Below are 22,012 nucleotides of genomic sequence, written 5' to 3'. Positions count from 1 at the left end.
GCCAATCGGTATTCATGGACAGTTGTCAAGGTCAAAGACAAAGAAGACTGGCAAACAAACTCTCACAGATAAGAGGGAACTAACAAGTGAGTGTTAATGGTACCTGGGAACCTGGCACTGACAACAGGACAGAAACAGGAGGCACTTTGTAAAGCTGACAGTGGAATGAGACTCTCCAGTAAGGACTACACATTGACTCTCCCATCTATCTGCCCTCCTTCCTTCTTGCCTTTCTCTCTTTCTTACTTAGAAGACCTCAGTATGTTGTCCAGCTTGGCCTCAAAGGTGTGAATCTCCTGGCTCAGCTACCCACGAGTTGGTACTATAACAAATGCACCTGGGTTGTTTCTTGGTTTTCATATTAATATAACAGTTATCATAGGGACTGGCTGACAGTTGTATAAGAAGTATATCTTTTCATAGCATTTTCTCTAAGCCTGAGATTATATTGAGAGGAAAGTGAAGAAAAAGCCATAGTAACATGCTTCAATCAGGACAAAAGCAACAGTAATCACAACAGCATTAGAATACATTCTAGGTTCAATCCTGAGCCCTTCCCCAAATCCCACACAATAAATGAAGACCATCTTGGATTTCTACCTTCGATTCCAGATACTTTTGAAAATAGAATTTCATATGGGATGCTCTATAGTACTCTGATGATTTTAATAATGGTGGGGTGTTTACAAATATTATCCACCCAACATAAGACGGTTAGGAACCTCAGGACTGCTTCTTAGTCATGATTGAAATGGCCTCTCCTTCAGTGGGCTGGTTCTCCTCCTCTGCTTCTCTTCAGAAAATGGCAGGACTTCCATGGATAACAGCCAGCCATGGAAGTTTCAGTGAGACTATGCACCTCCTCTCCTAGTAAGGCTGGAGAAGGCAATCCAGTCAGAGGAATGAGTCCCCCAAACAGGCACAATAGTCAGAGACAGCCGCTGCTCCCATTGTAAGGAGTCCCACAAGTAGACCAAGCTACACAACTGTTAACATATATGTAGAGGGACTATGTCAGCCCCATGCAGGTTCCCTGGTTGTTGGTTCCATCTTTGTGAGCCCCTATGAGGTCAAGTTAGTTGGTTCTGCAGCTTTTCTTGTGGCGTCCTTGACCTCTTTGGCTTCTACAATCCTTCCCCCTTGCAGGATTCCCCCAGCTCCAACTAATGTTTGGCTGTGGGTCTCTGCATCTGTTTCCACCAGTTACTTGGGGAAGCCCCTCTCTGATAACAATTAGGTTAGGCACCAGACTATGAATATAGTAGAGTACCATTAAGAATTATTTCATTGACTCTTTTTTGTTTGGTTCTATCCTAGGTATCTGGGCAGTCCAGACTCTGGATCCTGGCCCTCCAGGCAGTGCCAGGGGTATGCTCCCTCTCATGATAGGGGGCTTCAGCTGGACAAGCCATTGGTTGGCCATTCCCACTATTTTTTTGTGCTACCTTTACTCCAGCACGTCTTGTAGGCAGGACAAATTGTAAGTTAAAGGCCTGGAAGTCTTGCTTGGTTACAGGGGATGTCTGGTTCAGTCTTTGTATCCCCCTAGCTAGGAGTCTTAGCTAGGGTCATCCTCATAGATTCCTTGGAGTTTCCATTGCACTAGGTTTCTAGCTTATCCAAGAGATGCTCTCAATTCGATCTGTCTTTCCTAGTTCACTCTCCCTCTGTCCACCCTGCACTGGCTCCCTCATGCTTCCAAGACCCCTCCCCTTGTCTCCAGAGAGGTTTATTGTTTTTCCCCTTCACAGTGTGATTCATTCATTCCTCCCCACTCTACCCTGCAAGTACTCCTTGTTACTTAGCTTCTCTCCATTTGTGGATTGTAGCGTGGTATCCTTTACTTTATGGCTAACATCCACTTATAAGTGAATACATACCATGTTTGATGACTTCATTCTTAAAGGAAATACTTTGTATGAGTACAGTTTTATTTGTAGTCTCTTTTCTCTATTAGCTCCTGTGGTTTTCAGTGTTAGTTTATGCTCAACAACTTGTTATTAGGTTTCTTTCAGAAAGCTGTTTTTTTTTTTTAATATTTATCAATGTCTACTCCATCATTAGGAGGATTAGGGGCACAGAGAACTGGGAGAGGGGGCTACAGCTGAGAGGTAGATCTAAGGAAGTAATTTAAATGATCTTAGGCAATTTAAACACTGAAGGGACAAGAATGCATTCCCCTTGAATACAGAGAAATAGTTATTCTCTTATAAAGAGAGTGTGTCTACTCTGGCAACAGGAAAACATACTGGTTACTCCAGTTTCCCATTTAGACCCAGTGGTGCTTGAACAGAGTATGACATCAGAGCCATAGGCTGTGCCATCTTGTAATTATCTGCTACAGTCACAATCTCTTCATTTGGTTTAGCTGTTTGTATATGTTATAATTCCAAGAGCAAATACTTTGCAGTAAATGTCCTACAAATCTCCTGAGTCCCCTGAAATCACACGGAAATAATTCATCACTATTTCCAGCAACAGCAGAGTAAATACTTAAGGCTAGTCGAAGAAGAAAATCCACAAAATTCACCCTGTTCTCTCTCTCTCTCTCTCTCTCTCTCTCTCTCTCTCTCTCTCTCTGCAATTCCTATGCTCCTTTTCCCTGGGTCACATCTTCCTGACACCCCCATTCCTCTTGCCTTTCTTGACAGCAGGGAGGCAGGCTGTTGTCATCTCCAATTTCTTTAGACTCCAGTGATACCAAAATGCTTTTCTGGTCAGTTTGCTTCCAATGTCTTCTCAGAATATATTGCAAACATTCACTAACCTAAGTCTTCTACCAAACATTTGGCAGATACACTGTGTCCTTCACCATCAAAGCAAAGGAAGGCAGAAACTCTGAGAAAGTGTGCTCTAGAGACTACCACCTTCTTATCACTGGTGTCTGCCTGAGTCCTTGGCTGAGATCATGTTAGCATTTTATCTCAGGGTTTAGAAAGAGGAAGTGAAGCATAGGAGAAATAAGACTGAATTGGAAATCGTTTTGTCATTCAAAATGAATGCTTGATTTAAGAAGAATGAAACTACAGGAGTTTCTGAGCCAGGAGGACAGGATTTGACCTTTCCTAGTCAAGGCTGAATACCCAACTCTTGGGAAAGTTCCTGGCACCTTGCATCTTGGAATTTAATTAATATTATTTGAATGAATAAATATTTTAATGAATGTTAAACATTTTCAATTTATGATACCAGCAGCCTTGACTCTAATTTCAAAGCTACCTGTCAGTTTATAGCGTTAGCGTGCCTCAAATGCTTTGCTGTCTAGCTCTTCCAACAGTGAGTGAATGAAGTATATTTTTCTATTGCTTTTGCTGAAGGATACTTCTTGGTCCCCATTGTAGCTGGCTTCCAAGCTCATTTTAATCAAGGGATCTCTCCCTCACTCTGAGAGACCTCCCTTTTCTGTTGCAGGTTGCTTTTCCGTTTTGCCTTCTCTTCTAGTACATTTCTTTCTGTCTGTCTTTTTTATTGATTAAATGTATTTCTTGAGAATTTCAAACATGTATGCATATTTTTCATAATTTATTTAGGTATTTAATTAGGTATTTATTTTATGGTATTTTGCTACATGTATATCTATCTGTGTAAGAGTATTGGGCCCTGGAGTTACAGACAGTTGTGAGCTGCCATGTGGGGTTGGGAACTGAATCCTGGTTCTCTGGAAGAGTCAGAGCTCTTAATTGCTGAGACGTCTCTCCAACATGTGTGCCTTTTAACACAGCACTCTTCCAGTGAATATCACCTATTCTACATCAGCTACTAACCATCCATCAACTGCCTGTTAAATATTTCCTCATTTGCATCTGTGGTCCAAGATTCTTGCCAGGCATCAAGGACTTCCTGGAAGTCTTTAGTTAAATTCGGTCATGTTCAAACCAGAAACTTCTATTTTCTCTTTAAATCTTTTCTCTATTCTGATTTCCCTCTCCATCCTCTCTCTTACAGGTATAATAAGATTAGAAGCCATTTGAATGCATCACCTTTCTTCCTCGTCTCCTATATAATCAAGCAGTAACAAAATATCTCACTTAAATTTTGAAAATAGGTTTTATAGTTATGGTTATAGTTTTCTTCAGTTATTATAAAAAATAAGTTACCCTCTTTATTTAGACAGAAAAGAGGAGATGATGGGGGAAATACTTCTGCGTATGTTTATAAATAAAGTACTTGCTTGGCCAATGTGACAGCAGGTTAGGCTGGACTAGGAGTCAAAGAGGATTCTGGGAAATGTAGTAGAGAAATGGTGCTCCAGACAGGAAGTGACATAGCAAGGAGACTCATATTTAAGAAGAGGAAAAAGGAAATGTCGCTCTCTTTCCCCTCGGCTCCTCCACCAGCTAGGAGGGACGCCAATAAGGCGTCTGATAAGATAAGTCTTATAAAATATATAGATGTATGATAATTGATACTGAGCTAACAGATGAGAATCCTAGTCATTGGCCAAGCAGCATTGTAACTAATACAAGTCTCTCTGTGTATTTATTTGGGCCTAACTTGGGCAGGTGGCTGGCGTAAAGCTTACACGTGGCAGTGGGGCTCAGCGGCTTTTGGCAGAAAGATTTATTGTAACATTTATCGTAACACTATTCCTTAAAAATCTATATTGCTTAAATTAATTCATTTTTCTCAACAGTTTTTGCTTGTCTTACTACATTGGCTTCCTTGATATTTTGCCTAGTGTGTCTTTTTCCTTTCATTATTTAATTAATTTGCACTCATTACTTTCTCCAGCTTGTTCGATGTTACACTAACATGCTACATTTTCTCTGACCCCAGGCTTCAAACAAGTTTTTGTCTCTGCCTAGAATATTCTTCTACCATTCCCCTCATGGTTTTGCTCCCTCTTTGCATTCAATTCTCTCTCACTATCTAAAATGCTATTCTAGAACTTGACTTCTTTTCTGTCTCCTTCAGTGTTTAGCCTGATCTGTCTTATTACTCTGTTAACAGAAGTGAGCAGAGGAAGAGGCAGGTGACTTTCACTGAGTGAGCGGTATTTGTCCCATTTCATTATGAAAGAAACATCTATATATGCACCAGCCCAGTTGATGACACCCTCAAATGAATTTATGAGGACTGACCAACCTCTTTCCTGTACATAATCTTAGCTTGAATAAGCAAAAGTCTTCTTCACTTGGTGCCATTCAGAAAGTGTTTCCAGGAGGGGAAAATAAACAAATAATAGGCAAACTCCCTTGAACCCCTTTATCTCAAAGAGTGGTGGAGGGGAGAATTTCAAATGAATGTATGTTGTTGGAAATAGGAATATTGTTGACAGACATTTTGTCTTAGAAAACATGTATTCTATATGCCTGTTCTAGTTTTGATGTTGGCTTTCCTCCCATGGTCCATGTGCTAAACTTGGTCCTAAGATTGCCCTTTGAGAAGATGGTGGAACCTTCAGGAGGTAGGAGGTTCCTAAAGCAGCCTAGTGCAAGCTTTAAGAGGATCATGGGTTCTAATCCTTCTTATTCTACTTTTGCTCTACCACCTCCTGCTATCATAAAGATAGCAGTCTCTAAATATTGTAGCTAATCAATCACATAATAGAACCTTCAAAATTGTTAGCCAGAGTAACCCTATTATTTTATCAGTTGAATAATATTAAATATTTCATCATATTTACAGAAAGCAGACTAATGTCCAAATTTTGATATTGCTTTTAGATAAAAATTATCCCCTATTTTTCCAATTTATGTATTATAAATCAAAGGTTTGCTGAAAATGTCATTTCTTCTTTTATTTCTCTTTTATATCCCAAACCTTGCTAACTCTTTGAACTATTAGCACCAACCTAACTGTATAATGATGTTGGAGGCAGGTTGCTCAGCCATCACTGGGATAAGTTTTCCTTATGAACATCTCACATCTCTTCATTTGTTAAAAGAACGGGATTTATTAGGTTTATGTTTGACTGCTATGTTTTCTACTCTGACCTTCACGTTTCTTTCATTCAGAAAAACACAAAAATCAAAGCCCTGGAGAAGTTTGATGATTAATCCATAAAAAATAGCTGGCAAAGCAGGTAATCTAACTGTGGAATCCTGGAGGATTATGATTATTAAACAAGGATAATTGAATCCTAGGACAAGGAAGCATGTTTTTATATATGTACTGCAATTTTTTGACTGAAAAAAATTTACTTTTTTTGTAATTAATTTTTTTTATTTCAAATTAGGAACAAGCTTGTTTCACATGTCAATAAAATTTACTCTTTTAGATGGGTTTTATATCTACTCACAAAAACTCCCTGGGAGTAATTTGTAATATTCCTGAACATACAAGGGTTTTGAGCAACTCTAAAGATTCCATTATAGCTTCATTAGTGAGTCATGGACTCTTTAAAGAATGTCTTGAGATGACATGGAATTATCTTTGGGAATTTGTTTGCTGCTGGAAATGACTTCTATTCCACTTTACTGAGTTTGTTATTTAGGCAATATAGTTAAGTGCTTGGAAATGTGCTTTTTACTTGACTGGAAGATAGACAATGTTGCTTGTCTCACAGTTACTGCACTATATTTCTTCACCACTTATCTTCTTATAGAAAGGTGGCTTTTTGCCTCTTGGTGGTGTAGTTACTGTCACTGATAACTATCAGTTGCTTATTGTGACTACCTCTGCTACTAATGATTACAAGTCTGCCCTCCAACTGATGGCTTTTATTTGTTCCTGGAGAAATAGTATGTCTTGAGCATATGGCTATAACTGATTAATCTGTTTCTATTAGTTGTATCTTACCAGGCTAATAAAAGTTGTTATATAAGTATCTTATAAGCATCATATATTATATAAGCATCATATAAGTAGGCTCATCTCTTTTAAGTCATAGTTTTTTGTGTATAATGCAGTTTTTTAAATCATTTAGCTTTCACGTTTAAAATCAAAGCAGATATATGTGCACATATGAAGGGTCAGAAGTGACTCAAAGAACTGTACAATACATGTTTCTAAGAGAAAATGCTGTAAGACAAAAAAGTGCTCATATTAAGTAACAACTTATGGAAGGATGTTCAGAAGATTTTTATCTATAATCTTACATCAATTTTAATGGAGTATTTGTTTCCCAGACCCCAGGAAAGTCTACAATCAGGCCCTTGTACTGCATCATTATCTTCATCAGTATCATCTTTTATGCAGTGGGGGTGTCTTTAGGGAACATTAATTGCTAGCTATCTCTTAGCTACTTAAGGGCAATCTTGGAACAATTACCATGTATTTATGGGAATGAGGTATTCATTTATTTATTGCTTTTCTTCTAACAATCCCATAGCACTTGACTCAAGCTGATAACAGTATAAACAGGCTCACTGATTATTGCCGGAATTGCCTTTCTCTCCTACCCACTATGTTCACTACACCACTTCAGTACTCCCCTATGAGGCTCACTCTTGGCTGTTCAAACTATAGTGCTGATTGTCATCAAGAATGCACTGAAGCTATCTTTTCTCAGTTTCTTTTAACAGATATGAGAATATCTTTTCCTTATTATTTTTCTTAAGAATCAAACTGTAATACTGGTATTCGAATCACACAAATTTGTCTAAACAGAGGTCACCTGTCTGGTTTTCAGATAAAATTGTTAAAGACATAATCTCTGTGCTGTTTGTTTGGGTGTTTATGTGAAATAAACATTCAATCTGACAGCAAAGTACACCACCAATGATCTCAGTAAACCCATTTATTTGACTTAGGATATAGAATTAATTTCCCCATTCTCTAGAGCCATAGATCTTTCTTTTAATAAATCCTAATTTAAATATACATGATATTTGGTAATAAATGGATGAAATCATAATATGGATGAAAAGACATATGATTTGATTTATTAAAGGAAGAAAAGAAAGATCTCTTACTTTTCAATATTTGAGTTTATTCCTGGTCGTGTATTTCTAGATGTTCTTTGTGTAAACCCTTCCAAGAGAACTTTGGCATCAAACTTAGTTTGTAACCCTTTTCAAAATTAAATTTTGCCTGCCATATAAATGGCAATATAAAAACAGAGGAATAATTTGAAGTGGTAAAGCTAATGAGAGGAAGTCAACAGATGATGCCAAATGCAGTATACATGTATAGATTTAATTTGTATAGAAATCCTTTGTAGTCTTGAAAAAAAGCAACTGAGGTGCTCCAATCAGTTATATCACTGTTAATTTAGAAGTCCAATGCACTATCCATTGTGCAACAGAGCCACCTGTTATCATGGTTAATTTAGTCTTGTTTTACAGACATGAAAGTTCGATAGAGATGTTAAATAATTTATCCAGTGTCCATAAATCTTAACTAGCAAGAACAGAAATCCAATAATGATTCACTCCTTCATTTATGTATCATTTATTTATCATTTATTGCTGTGAAATAATGAATTTAAAATAATAACTTAAAAAACAATTTTACATGAATTTTTTGAGGCAGTTGGATACCATGTGCATTTAGCAGAATAATTGCAAAGGTTCATCCCTAACATCTCTAGGGATGAAGAACTAACACAAACCATGGGTTCTTAATCAGATTTGTAGGTTTCAAGAATGCATTTCCTCCTGGGGAGCAGGACTTAAATCCAACTAGAAAGTGGTTGGTTCCTTCATAACATTTGTAAAACTAGTGCACATGAACATGTTTCTATCTATTCATAGATCATAGAGCTCTTGGACTTCATCAGAGAGGTATCTTTATGTAGTAGATGGGAGTTCAAAGTGAAAGAATAAGTGTCAATGGAGTGGGTTGTCTCTTCCATCCCTCAGGGCTCATAGACCATGACAGAAAGGGGAGTAGAAAGACTATAACAGCCAAAGATCATGGTGAACCAGAGTGAAACAATGCTTTCTGTGTCTAATAGGACAGCTGAACTTATGTACTCACAGCGACTGTGTCTGCACAAGACTTGAACAAGATTAAACCAATTAACTTTCTAGTATGGAAGGGGAAGGAGCTCACAAGCCTCTACCCCTACCTGAGGAGCTACAGACATTTTGACTTTTGTGAGAGGAAGAGTCACTTTTCTTTATATATGGAGCCCCTGTACATTACAGTATACCAGTGGGTGGTCCCACTACCAGAAATATGTGGGATAACCACAAATTTAACCTGATGGAATTTTAAAAAAAAGAAAGGACACACTAACTTGGAATAGATCTCAGAGTAGTTAGAGGGAGAAGTGGGAAGATAAATATAATTAAAATATATTGTATGAAACTCTTAAAAGAATCAATACAAATATAAAATTATTAAACAAAACCCCTCTCTTATCACTTATTAGGTTGACCAGATTGAGCTGATTGGGTTTCTTTTCCTCACAAATGGCCATAGCTGCAGGTGTCTGAGCAGGGTGGGATGGGATGGGTTGTACTGTCTAAGATGGTCCACTCACAAGCCTGGTATTCAGTACTGTCTAGCACTTTGGATGGAACTATTGACTAAAGTATCTTGACTCCCTGCTTTTAAAAAGGTGTGCATTTATCTAACTCATTGTGTGTGTGTGTGTGTGTGTGTGTGTGTGTGTGTGTGTGTGTGAAAGGGAGATGTGAGTGTCACAACATAGGTGTTGAGGTCAGAGGAAAACTGTAAGAGGCAGTTTTCTCCTGGCACCTTGTCAGATAACTTAGTCTATGTGCAAGCCCTCCTACCTATTGAGTCACCTTGCTGGACTTCTTTTTGCAACATTGCATAGATTGTTTTACTCAACATGGAAGTTGTGTGTCAGGAAGAAAATTTCTCGATTACAAACATCAACAAATACATAAATCACCATGTACCTTACACTTGCTAATGTCCCTTTGGCCAAGTTTGGGCACACGGATGAGTTCAGTGCAATTGTAGGGGAGAATTACTCATGGGTGAATATTGAAAGCCTATTAAAAATCACTAGAATAAATGTCCACCATAATGCTTATCATCTTTAGTACTTATCTCTGCTTTCTTAACTCTTGAGGCTACAAGTAATCTGCTCCCTTGAGCGGCATTTTTCCAATGCCATGTGCAAGGAATGTATTAATTTCAGACGTAGAGTTGAGCACATGCTTTCAGTAAGCTATCCTATTTGCTTATTTCTAACCATAACATAAAATTTCAACTTTTCTTAAATGGTTTGAAAATGTTTATTTATTCATCTGATTATTTGTGTGTGTGTGTGTATGCGTGTATGAGTTTTTATGCACCACATGTCTACAAGAGCCTGTGGTGGCATGAAGAGATCAACAAATCTACTGGAACTGGAATTACATATAGTTGGGACTTGGCAGTAGGTTCTGAAAACCCAGGCCAGGTCTTCTGCAAGAATAAGAGCTGCTCTTAACCACTTAGCCATCTCTCCAGACACCAGTCTTGTCTTCAGTGGTTGTTAAAGAACTTTTATGCTGTTAATAAAAATATTTTCAAATATCTGAGCAATTCTCATGAAAAATGTAATGCTATTTTGTATTAGCTTTTATATTTAATGCATTAGTGAACAAAACCAGAGAAATATTATTACATTTTTGCCTATATCATTGTTCAAATATATGCAGCCAATTTCTTAAAGTATATGAATAATTTTGTATTTTAAAATAATATTTTCAAAAGAATGACCTTGATTCCATTATTTTTGTAACAGCAGGACTGCTATTGCAGCACTTATCTTTTACTTTACTTTATATCAACTATAATAATTTATTAATAGTGCTATTAATAGAGCTGACTTCCATATAGAATTTTTTTCTGGAAATGTTTTACCCTATGATAAAGCATTCTACATTTGTCTATGAAATGTATTTCTAGGCAGTAGTATTTTACTTTAATGAATTAAATAGTGATGGTATGTCTTCTATTAATATTGACATTTAGAGAAATATAATCCATTTCTTTTGAGTCATTATGCTAAGATAAATGAACAAAGTTTACAGGTAATGCCATTCCAAAGCTCTGTGGTAACCTCAGCCAGCTCTGGTAATGTCAGGGCCTCATGGCAGGACACTGAGAAGCTAGGTCAGGAGACAGCATCTGAATGAAGCTGTCTTCACAACTATGGTACTGTTATTATGAGTTAAGAAAAACTAAAAGTAGTATGTGAGAAGTAAGGAGGAAAGTCCAGAACTTACTTTTGGTGACGACACCTTCTAGGCGAATGATGTTGGGATGGTCAAACTGACCCATGATGCTGGCTTCTCTCAGAAAATCTCTTCTTTGTCGATCCACGTGACCACCCTTCAGTGTTTTAATGGCAACTGGGATCTCTCTTTTCCCTGGTGTCTTCAAACGCCCACTGCAGACTTCCCCAAATTCACCTTAAAGAACAAACCAGAAATCAAACACTTCTATGTCAGAAAATCCAAATTACCATGTTATCATTTAGAAAAGAACATGTCTTTCAAGTTTGCAATATTTATTTGAAAATGTGTTTTCTTTAGTCTGTATAAATCGATGGATGCAAATAAAACACTTAGAGCATTCTGTCCATGTAAATACTGTTTCCCTTAAGAACAGCCATGGCTTGAGGACTTCCTGAGAGGGATATACCTCATGTTGGACTGTGAATGATCAGATATACAAGTACAGGAACAGTAGGAACATTGAAGACTGGTGTGTTGAGGGTGTGACGAAAATGAAGAGAAAGATTAAAGGTTAGAAACAGTAAATGAATGATGAGGACACAAGGGAACAAAAGGTCACAGTTTTTTTCAGGGTAACACAATACATTCCACAAAGATTAAGGGGATGGGCAAATGACTCATTTAAAAAGAGTTTGCACAGAAGTAGGAAGGCCTGAGTTTGATTCCCAGAAGCCATGCAAAGAACACAGGTATAGGGGAGATGAAGACAGGTAGATCCCATCCCTGGGACACACAGTTTAAGTCAGCCTAACCTACTAGGCAAATTTCAAGACAATGAGAACCTGTCTCAAAATCAGGCTGAATGGCTTCTGAGAAACTGTTCCTGAAGCTGTCCCATTGCCCTTACATACATACCTGTACATAAAAACAAACACCACTCAAAACGACTTTAACATTCCAGAATCTAATTTTTTTTTTTTTAGGGAAAATGATCTGTATTTTCTTTAGACCCTGATATTTGATGCCAATTTAGTAATTGGTAACATGATAGTGCTGAGACTTTGTTATTGAATAGGATTTCCTTTCTGCAAAAAAAATAGTGAAATTATAAATGACAATCTGCTTTCAAATATTTGCCAATATAAAATGTCAGGACTGGGAACGTAGCTCAGTTGCTAATATTTGTCTATCATCCTTGAAGCTCTGGCTTCAATTCTCAGCACAGTATAAACCAGTCGTATGATGCATGTTTGCAATCACAGCATTGGGGAGGTAGATACAGGAATATCACAAATTCAAGGTCGTTTTGGTGGTGATGGTGCATACCTTTAATCCCAGCACTTGGGATTAGAGATAGGCAGATCTCTGTGAGTTTGAGGCTGGCCTGGTCTACAGTGAGTTCCACGACAGACTCCAAAGCTACAAAGAGAACCCTTGTCTTGAAAAACCAACAAAAGGGAAAAAAAAATTCAAGGTCATCACTAGTTACAAAGCAAGTTCCAGGGAAGCCTGTGATATGTGAGGTCTGGCCTCAAAATAAAAACAGCTGGAGCTGGAGAGATGGCTCAGTGGACAAGAACACTTGCTGTAGCATAAGGAACAAAGTTAGATCCCACTATCCACATTACTGGAGCTTGCTCAGACTTGTAGCTTAGCTGACAAACTGTGAGATCCAGGTTCAGGGACAGAGTCTGTGCCTCAAAGAAGTAAGGTGAGAATGACAGAAGAGGACACCCACATTCTCCTATGGCTTCCACATGCTCCTAGCCACACACTTGCTCATATACCAAAGACACACGGCACTCATGAATATACACACATACTCAAATACATGCACACACTAATCAAACCTAAGTAACAAGCTATCACACACACACACACACACACACACACACACACACACACACACACACACACACTTTGGAGTATTATTCCTAAGTGATTTAGATTGTTTAAATCTTTTAAGGGTGGAAGGAATAAAAACTCATGTCTCTTCAGTTTGCTAGTGTGCAGTTCTAATCAATTGTTGGATGAGGATAGAAGATCAAATTACAATTTGCAGTGTCATGGATTTCAGTTATCCACACTTTCTTTTCATCAAGTCATTATAGTCAATGAAATTTGATTATATGTGAATAATAACCACTGTTTATTAATTTTAAGTAAAAAAGACATTATTTTCTTTCTAAAATTATGTGCATATATACCTATTAGAAATAGAAAGTCTAACAAAATAGCCAGTTGTGATTATTATTGTTGTTGTTATTTTTATTACTAGAACTAGAAACCATGTATTATAAAAGAAAAGGGCATCCCCTCAGGTGGAAATAGGCTAATAAGCCAGGAAAGGTGGCTTCAAGGCTTAGTATGTCTTTTATACATTAAAAATTCACATAAGCAAGGACATGAAAACACCGATGATACCATTTTTCCTAGAAAATGTAGTGCTCATGATATTGGACTTGACAAATCTTGCCCAAATTTTGCAAGAAATACAAGAATATATTTTAACTGGATGCTCTCAATTTGTTGGGAGATAGGTGTTCATATTTCACAGAAAATGAAGCTAAGTTTTTTCTTTCATAATGCTTTTGATTCTTTAAAGATTTTAATTTGTACCAAAAATAACAGCTGATAGAAAATTGCAACATTTTCCTTAGCTTCTGGGACCTTTGCGTGGAAAAAAAAGATGTTTGAATATATCTAAACCAAAGCCAAATATACTTAAAGCTTACTAAGGTAATAGAAGTTTGTCCATTGATTACACTTCTCCTCCTAATAAACATATAGAAAAATAAAACAGGTCTCTTTGCTTTTCTTGATCTTTCACTGAACCTGAAAACACTAGCTAGTATTAACAAAGATTTGACAATATTTAGAAATGAAGTAGCTGGCCTAAGTCCAAATTCCTTTGATTTTTTTTTCACTCACATATCATAAGAATTCAAATAAACTTTTGAGTCCAATGAAATAAATGACAGCTCTGTTGGTATTTTATCAAGACAGACATAGTGGTAATTTTCTTTGGTTTTCGGTTGTCTGAAACCCATGCATCTTATTAACACCAGGCAGGTGTTTTCTTCCTGTCAAGCTCCACTTGGTCAGGTTGTTATCACACTTGTTTCATTGGCACTAAATACAGTGACCTGAGATTCGAGCTCTCCTTCATTTCCAGCCCCTCGAGACAAGGCAACAAAAATGCCACACTCCTGTGTTATTTAAAAAATCATGAATATGGTTGGTGGGATGGCAAACATGCCTTAAGAAACTGAGACTTTTAGTGAATTTCTCAGGCATGACCCAAAAAGCTCTCTCAAATCTTCTTTCACAGAAGGCCTGGATGTATCACATAAGAAAGTGTTTTAATTAAAGTATAATTTCATAAATTGCCAACGACGAATTCATTATGTGAATGTCACTTATAGTAACAGTAGTACTGTAAGTGACAGTAACATCCTAGATGTAACTTAATTATCAGTAAAAGTAATTATTCCTCAATAAGATTGTGAATAGTTATATACATAATTTAGTTCACAGATAACCCATTAACTAGGGGCACATGACATTAATGACTACTTGTATATAATTGCAAATATTATTACAATGCCCTCACATGGTATTTTGTGCCAATGAGTTTGTGAACTTAATATGTGCTTTAATCTCTCAAAAAAACCTTTAAAGTAAGTACCAATAATCAATTTAAAAACAAGGAAACTGAAGCACACATGCTAAGTAAACTCTTCACAACCAAACAACTATTGGGCCCAACAGTTCATCATCATTAACACTGTTTTCTGCTGTTTGAGCAATTCAGTCATTGTTAGCATTTCATTGATTCACATGCTAAACTTCCTCTGGAAACAATGCTCTCTCCACACTCTAGCTATCTTAAGTGTTTAAATCATGAACTAGATTGGAAATGTACATAGAGTGATAAAGCCATTCTCTATGAGTCCTTCACTACTATCCTAGTTGGGGTTACTATTGTGATGAAGCACCATGACAACAGCAACTTGGGGTGAAAGGGTTTATTTCAGTTTACAATTCCACATAACAGCGCACCACTGAGAAAAGTCAGGGCAGGGACCTGAAGGCAGGAGCTAATACAGAGTCCATGGAGGGCTGCTGCTTACTGGCTTGCTCCTTGTGTCTTGCTCAGCTTGCTCCTCAAGGCTTTCTTATAACCCAGGACCACCACCCCTGGGATGGTACCACCTACAATGGCTGGTCTATGCCCTGTCAATCAATAGTTAAGAAAATGTCTTATATGCAGATCTTATGGAGACATTTTCTCAATTGAATTTTCCTTTCTGATGATTCTAGCTTGTGTCAAGTTGACATAAAACTATCCTGCACTACTACTAAATTTGAACCCTAGCTCACATGTGTTGTATATCAGGTGGTCTGTAAAAACCACCACAGTCTAGTTTCAAGGTGGCTAAGAAAATTATACACAGGATAATTGATCTTCTGCCATGGACAGTGCATTTCCTAGCTAACAATCCCATCTATCACCCAGGCAGTGGTAAAAACCTTTGACAAGCAGTTTTATTGCATAATATACAGGGTCATGTGAAAATATCAATTAGTATTGGATTTTCCACAAAAACTGCAGAATTGAACTGAAACTTGGAGGAGAGCAGGGGGGAGTAAGTATAATCTGCTTGGAAAGTTGTGACATCATGATCAAGACAGTCATCCCTAAATTCTGTCCTCTGTGATGTGAGATTCCAGCTCTCCCTTATTCCCAACAATTTGAGACAAAGAAACAAAAAAGCCACACTCCTATTTTTTTTTAAAAAAATCATATCTTTTGGTTTGGGGGATGGTAAATCTTGTCAACTTGCTTAAACTTGTGACGAACTAAAAGATGACTGTGAGCAAGTCTTGAGGGATTTACAGGTAGGACCAATGGAGAGAAGAGCCCTCACCTCCCCTAGAGGGAGCAGCACTTCCAGCAGCAGCTCAGCTAAAAAGAGGTCAGAGAGAAAAGCGATGAGCTTGCTTGCCTGCCTTTCACTCTGCTGGTGAGTGTGCTTCCCCTACCATTGCTGCAGCAGATGCAGCCTTGGCTGCCATCAGAATACAACTTCAGCCTCCTTTCAGCCTACTAAGGACCAGGGGCTCCCCAGGAATCCCTCAGGCATTCAGCATCAGATTGAGGAGCTGCAGTGTCCAGCCTTGGGTATTCTGCAGTTACTAGACTGTTGTGAAGATAACCCTGTTGCCCAACACAACCCCTATCCTGTAAGACAAACTAATAAATCCCCTTTACTATATATATATATATATATATATATATATATATATATATATATAATTCATATTCATTCTCTGAATTGTTATCCTCTGGAGAACTCCAACACACGTATTTCAAGTGTTTTTCTTCACACTTGCTGTTTCCTCAGACTGGAATGATCTCCTATACAAATGTCTTCATTTGTTCCGTCCTCACCTCATCATTTCCCTATAAAGGCTGAGCTTTGTCATCTTCTCTCCAGAACACTTTCCCTAATAAAGTTTCATCTAACTTACTAACTTACTAACTTCAACTCACTTATCGATTTAAATACAAAAGGAAAAAAATATCTACTAACATAATACCATCTTGTACATTTGGAAGTGCGCCCAGCATTCATAGACAGGCTATTTTATTCTCCTACAAGATATAATACCAACCTCAGACAAGGCTATTCTGAGACATGACAAGATGAGACAAAGAAAGGCTACTTCATAATTTTTTTTTTCAAGTTCAGACACTTGCAAGGTCACTATGTCATCCCAAAATACCACACACTTCATTCTCTTGGCTAAAAGGAGTACTTCTCTTTTGAAAACAGATTCTTGTTTTATTCTTATTCCAGTGTCCCCTGTTTAAAGCTAAATTTTTATTGGGATAATACACTAGGTGTCCTTAAACTCCAACTCATTATTTTGTGGGTTTCTTTTTCTGTTTTGTTTTGTAGTTGGCACTTGGGAGGAACTCGAATAGCACCATGGCAAGCTGCCCACTCCTCCCATTGTTTCGGATTAGGTTACCTAGACACATGTGCTCCCTTTATCAAGCAGGCCAGGTAGAGTCCCTCCTTCTACCAAGTGACTAACATCAAGCATCCAGATTCAGCTACGCTTTGTGATTTTCCTGGAGAGATGTGAATAAGCTCTTTATTCACCCTAGAAAGCGCACCAATGAGAGACCAATGGAATGATTTCACTCAAGTCCGGCATAGTGAACCAATGAGTGTAATTGGGATTCCTTACTGGAATGTGGGCAACTTACCAACAGCTATACCCTGTAACAAAATTCTTTCTCACATCAATTGTTTGTTGCTAATAAACCCCTGGGGAGAGTAAGCTCCACTCCTAGTAACTACTAACTGCTCATAAATTCCTAGGAAGAAACATGGCCTCATGGATCCCTCATGATGTCATCAATGATGGAACATCAATGGACCAAATTTTGTGCAGTAATCACAGATGCTGGGAGTTCAAGGGGCAGTGGCCATGACAGGCCTGGAGAAAAGCATTCCACAAAAATCCTTGTCAGCTTATGGAAGGATTAAACTAAGCCAGCAACCCTCATGGATGAACTAGGGTGCTCACTCTTATTTGATATTATAAAATCTATATCCTATAACCATCATTCCTTGTGTTCCCAAGTATAGCTTCTTTTCCTCCATTTTTTCTATTTAAATTAGAAACAAGATTGTTTTATATGTCAGTCCCAGTTCCCTCTCCCTCCCCTGCCCCCCCAAGTATAACTTCTTTATAGACCTGCAAAATACGACCTGTCTTTCTCTTGTGGGCTGGAAGTACATTTCATTAATAAATGTGTACCATCTCATCTATCCAGTGAGACGTGTCCCATACTGGGCCATCTACTTAACACTGCAGTTAGAATTCACTGATCAACAGGATGAACAGGAAGTAATTCAAGTAGTTACTTCCCTCCCATTTGCCTTCCGAGGTTATCTTGTCTACTCACCATCTGCTTCCAGAAAGTCTGCTCTGTGTGTGTGCTATACAACATGTGCTTCTCCTTATTATATGAAACACACCCTTTCATCCTCAAGTTGCTCTTCATCATTGTGCTTTATTATAACATCAGAAACAAAACTAGAACACCCAGCATCACCCAAGTATTTTTACTATAAAATCATTACAAAAAGTCCAGCTATCTATAGACTATCACTAGCAAGAAAAGTTTTGTACTATTTATAGGTGAATGTCTCTTTGTGGTAGGTTTTGGGTTGGGATAGGAGGTTGCAAAACTTCAATGGGGCCGAAGACTTAGGAATGTCATTCTATGAGAACAGACACATACCTGTATGGTAGATTCATTACTATGCTCTATCTTCAGCTTCAGATGCAACATCATTTGCCAAACAGCTCGGCTTTAGACCCATTTGGACTTGAGCCTGCAAATAAAACCACCTGGCAAAAGAGCACTGGAGACAGGTCTGTCTGTCTGCTGACATTGATCATGGCTGTAGACTTGAGATCTCTACTGTCATTTTTCTCTAATTGCCTCTCAATTGAACTTGAGTTTAGTACTGCTACTTCAAGGTGATAGGACACTTTCTACCACTGCTAATGGGACAGGTTTCCCCATCTCTGTCTTACAACAGATCCTGAAGGTATCCTGTCTAGGCCTCACTCCATTATATGCTCCATTATAGCTCTGATAATTTTCTTGTCTGGAGAATACCTTGGAGAAAGTCCCAGATAAGTTTGTTGGTCTTTTGCTCACTGTTGCTCCCCCAAAACTCTAAGCTCAGTTCTAGTTTTTCTTACCCCACAGCCTGGTAGCAATCAGACTCTCAAGTGATCTGATAGGATTCCTGCCCACAGGTGCCACTGTCACAGCTTTGCGAACATTAGTCCTATAGCAGAGTCCAAAACATCCCTGAACCTCACTGTTTCTTTCCCACTGTGGTCTAGAGAAGTATGGTGGTTTGAATTAGAATGTCCCTGTAGGATCAGATGTTTTAGTATTTTGTCATCAGATGGTGGCTCCGTTTGGGTAGGTTTCCTAAGTGTGGCCTTGCTGCAGGAAGTGCGTAACTGGGGAAGGCCTTTATTCCCAATTTATTCTCTCTGCATCCTGCTTGTCGTTTGACATGCATGCCCTTGATTTGCTGCTCCAGCTGTCATACCTGCTGCCTCCCAGCCACGATGGAACTTCATTCCTCTGGAACCATAAGTTTAAGTAAACCTTCCCTTTGTAAGTTGACTAGGTCATGATGTTTTATCACAGAAATATAAAAGAAACTAATACAACCAACTACAGAGAGCCCTAAGCTGTGTCTGTCTGAGTCTTCCTATAACCCAGAACTTGGACAAGAGTACCAGATTGGCTGCAAGTTTGGGAAGGCCAGTTCCAGGCTAGAAAGAGCTATATAGAGACTTGTCTCAAGCAATAAACGTGCAGTCAGACAGGCAGACAATTATAAAGCAAATAAAAACTCAGTTTGCTCATCAATACAAACTGACCTTATAAGAATACCGAAAGAGTTAATTACATTGAAAGAAATCAAATAGACTGAAGTAAAGGATAGACTAAAGAGTTTCAGGGTCTGAGGTGGCATATGTAGGGAGAGAGAGAAGAAGCTGACCAAAGTGAATAGTTTTAGGTAGAAAGCAAGTATTTGTATTAAGGACCTAATGTACTACATAATTTAAAAAATACACTGTGTGCTACAAAATTGCTAAAAGAATAGGTTTAAATGATGTACTTCTAAAGGCTATGTGAGACAATTGGTTTTTAAAAATAAATCAGCTTGATTTAATAATTCTAAACTACAACCATTTATGAGAGCATCACATCATGGCCCTTAATGTAATATACAATTGTTATTTCTCATTTTGAAAAATGAAGATAAATTACATGGAATTGTCTGTTTCTGGACATCTAATTGAGAGCAAGTCCCTGCTTCCCCGGTCTCCCAGATCACTCAAAAAGTTCAAACTCTGCCTAGGCTATTCCTAACATTTTGTTGCCATATTAGTTTTCCATATTCTGAGCATTTCATTATTTAAAGGAGAAATAGGCACATCTTATTTAAACAGAGTGTGTTCTGGGTAGATTTTGCTGTCACAGTCGTTCTGTCACAGTTTTCTGCAATTGCAACATTCCAGGAAACACCTTAAGCAGTAAACAATCAATGAAACTTCAGGAAGTCTCTGAAACTGACCAGATTCATCAGGCCCTTCCTTCCCAGAATAAGCAATTAAAGCTGTAAAGAAGACTTTCTGAGGAACCAACCTGCAAAGATTGAGGCGGGCAAGTTGTCTGCAAGAAGCATAAACCCAGCAGAGCTGCCTGAAAAAAGGTTTACACAGAGTCACATGGTAAGGCCACCCTCCACCCTGCTAAGCTGCCTGTAGGCTTGCAGTGTGCTCCAGGTTCCTGGCTTTTGTGAACTGTCACACAACTGAGTGATGCTGCTGTCTTTGAGCCATTTCTGCTTCTGGAAGTAACCCTTTACCCATACTCCTTAATTAATCCCAATGAAATTTACTCTTTCACCAAGTTGGACTTTAGTGGTACCCATACTTTGGCCTGTTGTGGGCTCCCCATCTGTGTTGAGTAGATCTGTGTGTAGTGTCTCCCCAGAAGATGTTTTGTCACGCAGCAACAATATAAATAGTATTTACTAACATAACACCTTTGACTAGTTGAAATCCACATTAAAATCCATCTTTGATACATTTATTCTTTTGTTAATCATCAACTATAATCTAAGCTGTTCTATGTATGTTATATTGGTAATGTATCATGTGTTGTGGTTCACTGAGAAGGTGGCTTTGGACGTGAGGTTGGCACTTAGATTTCAAACCAACAATGCTATATCAAGTGTCCTCCAAGCCCCACTGCTGTAAGTTAGGCTGCCCTGCTTGCTCTGTAGTAGGGAAAGGGTGGAGCAAAAAGTAGTCCAAGAGCAAAAACATCATGCTTCTGTGAACAGCTGGAAGAAGAAAATGTTTCCAACAAAGATTACTGTTTTTTTATATCATGATATAACAGTGCTTGTCACACAATGGGACAGAGAAGCCAGCACTCCCTTCATGGAGAGAGTGCTTTGCTCCCCCTAGACAATTTCAGTGCCACATCCACAATCCCTTTTCTATCAAGAGTATCAGCTGCTACCAGATGGACTCTCATAGCAACAGTTTTCTTGCCTCGGGATATGTTGAAAGAGATCAATCCTCTTTATAGTGAAAATGATTTGCATTTCAAAGGAAGGTTTGCTTGATAATCTATCAAAATTGATTTTTCTACTCTGCTATCAGAAGAATCATGCTAAAAATAAAATATAATGAAAAAATATAGTTGTGCCTGTTTCCTTTGTCTGTTTTGCAGGAAAAAGTACAAAAGACATGCAGTATGTCTCTATTAGTTTGGTCACCATCTTGCACCTGCTTTTCATGTTGTGACTGGAACTGAGAATTAATTCTACCCCTTACTGAATATTTTTAGAGAAATAAATTACATATAAAATCTATGTATTATATATATGCATATATATATGTGTGCAAATATATTCTCATGTATATACTCCTTTCAGTAGGCATACTCCTATATTAGGTTAATGATTTCCCAATTGCCAACTACTACTGCCTTTATGCTGATAAATCCCACATCTACATTTTCTGCTCAGATTTCTCTCTTGAAATCTGCCCATCCCCTAACACCTGGAGTCTCCTGGGGACCATCTCATCATCACCTCCTGTCTCAGTCTGCTCAGACTGCCATTACAAAATGCCACAGAGTGGCTGGCTTAAGTAACAGATGGCTCATCTCACCATTTTGAAGGGTGGGAAGTCCTAGTTCAATACACTGGCTGTTTCTGTTCCTGGTAGAACTTTTTTCCTGGCTCATAAGTGACTTCTTTCTCCTTGAAACATCACCTTTTCTTTTCCTGGAGCTCACTGGGAGACAAATTGCTCTCTTTCCATTCTTAAAAGATTGGGAACTTGCTTAT

General features: G+C 38.2%; 1 protein-coding gene and 1 long non-coding RNA gene across 2 annotated transcripts in view; one reads left to right on the top strand and one right to left on the bottom strand.

Moving 5' to 3' along the window:
* The window catches only part of LOC113830699 (ephrin type-A receptor 6), an 818,688-nt gene that overhangs the window by 204,976 nt on the left and 591,700 nt on the right, over nucleotides 1-22,012 (bottom strand). The window contains exon 11 of the mRNA XM_035444430.1: nucleotides 11,076-11,261. Within this exon, the coding sequence (XP_035300321.1) occupies nucleotides 11,076-11,261 (186 nt within the window). The remainder of the gene's footprint in view (nucleotides 1-11,075; nucleotides 11,262-22,012) is intronic.
* LOC113830876 overlaps nucleotides 4,480-22,012 on the top strand; it is a 113,291-nt gene continuing 95,758 nt past the window's right edge. The window contains exon 1 of the long non-coding RNA XR_004769872.1: nucleotides 4,480-6,025. This is a non-coding gene — a long non-coding RNA (uncharacterized LOC113830876). The remainder of the gene's footprint in view (nucleotides 6,026-22,012) is intronic.

This window comes from Cricetulus griseus, chromosome 4, assembly GCF_003668045.3.
Source record: "Cricetulus griseus strain 17A/GY chromosome 4, alternate assembly CriGri-PICRH-1.0, whole genome shotgun sequence".
Taxonomy (NCBI): Eukaryota; Metazoa; Chordata; class Mammalia; order Rodentia; family Cricetidae; genus Cricetulus; species Cricetulus griseus.
The sequence above is the reverse complement of the archived record's forward strand: the minus strand, read 5'-3'. Positions and strand labels throughout refer to the sequence as shown.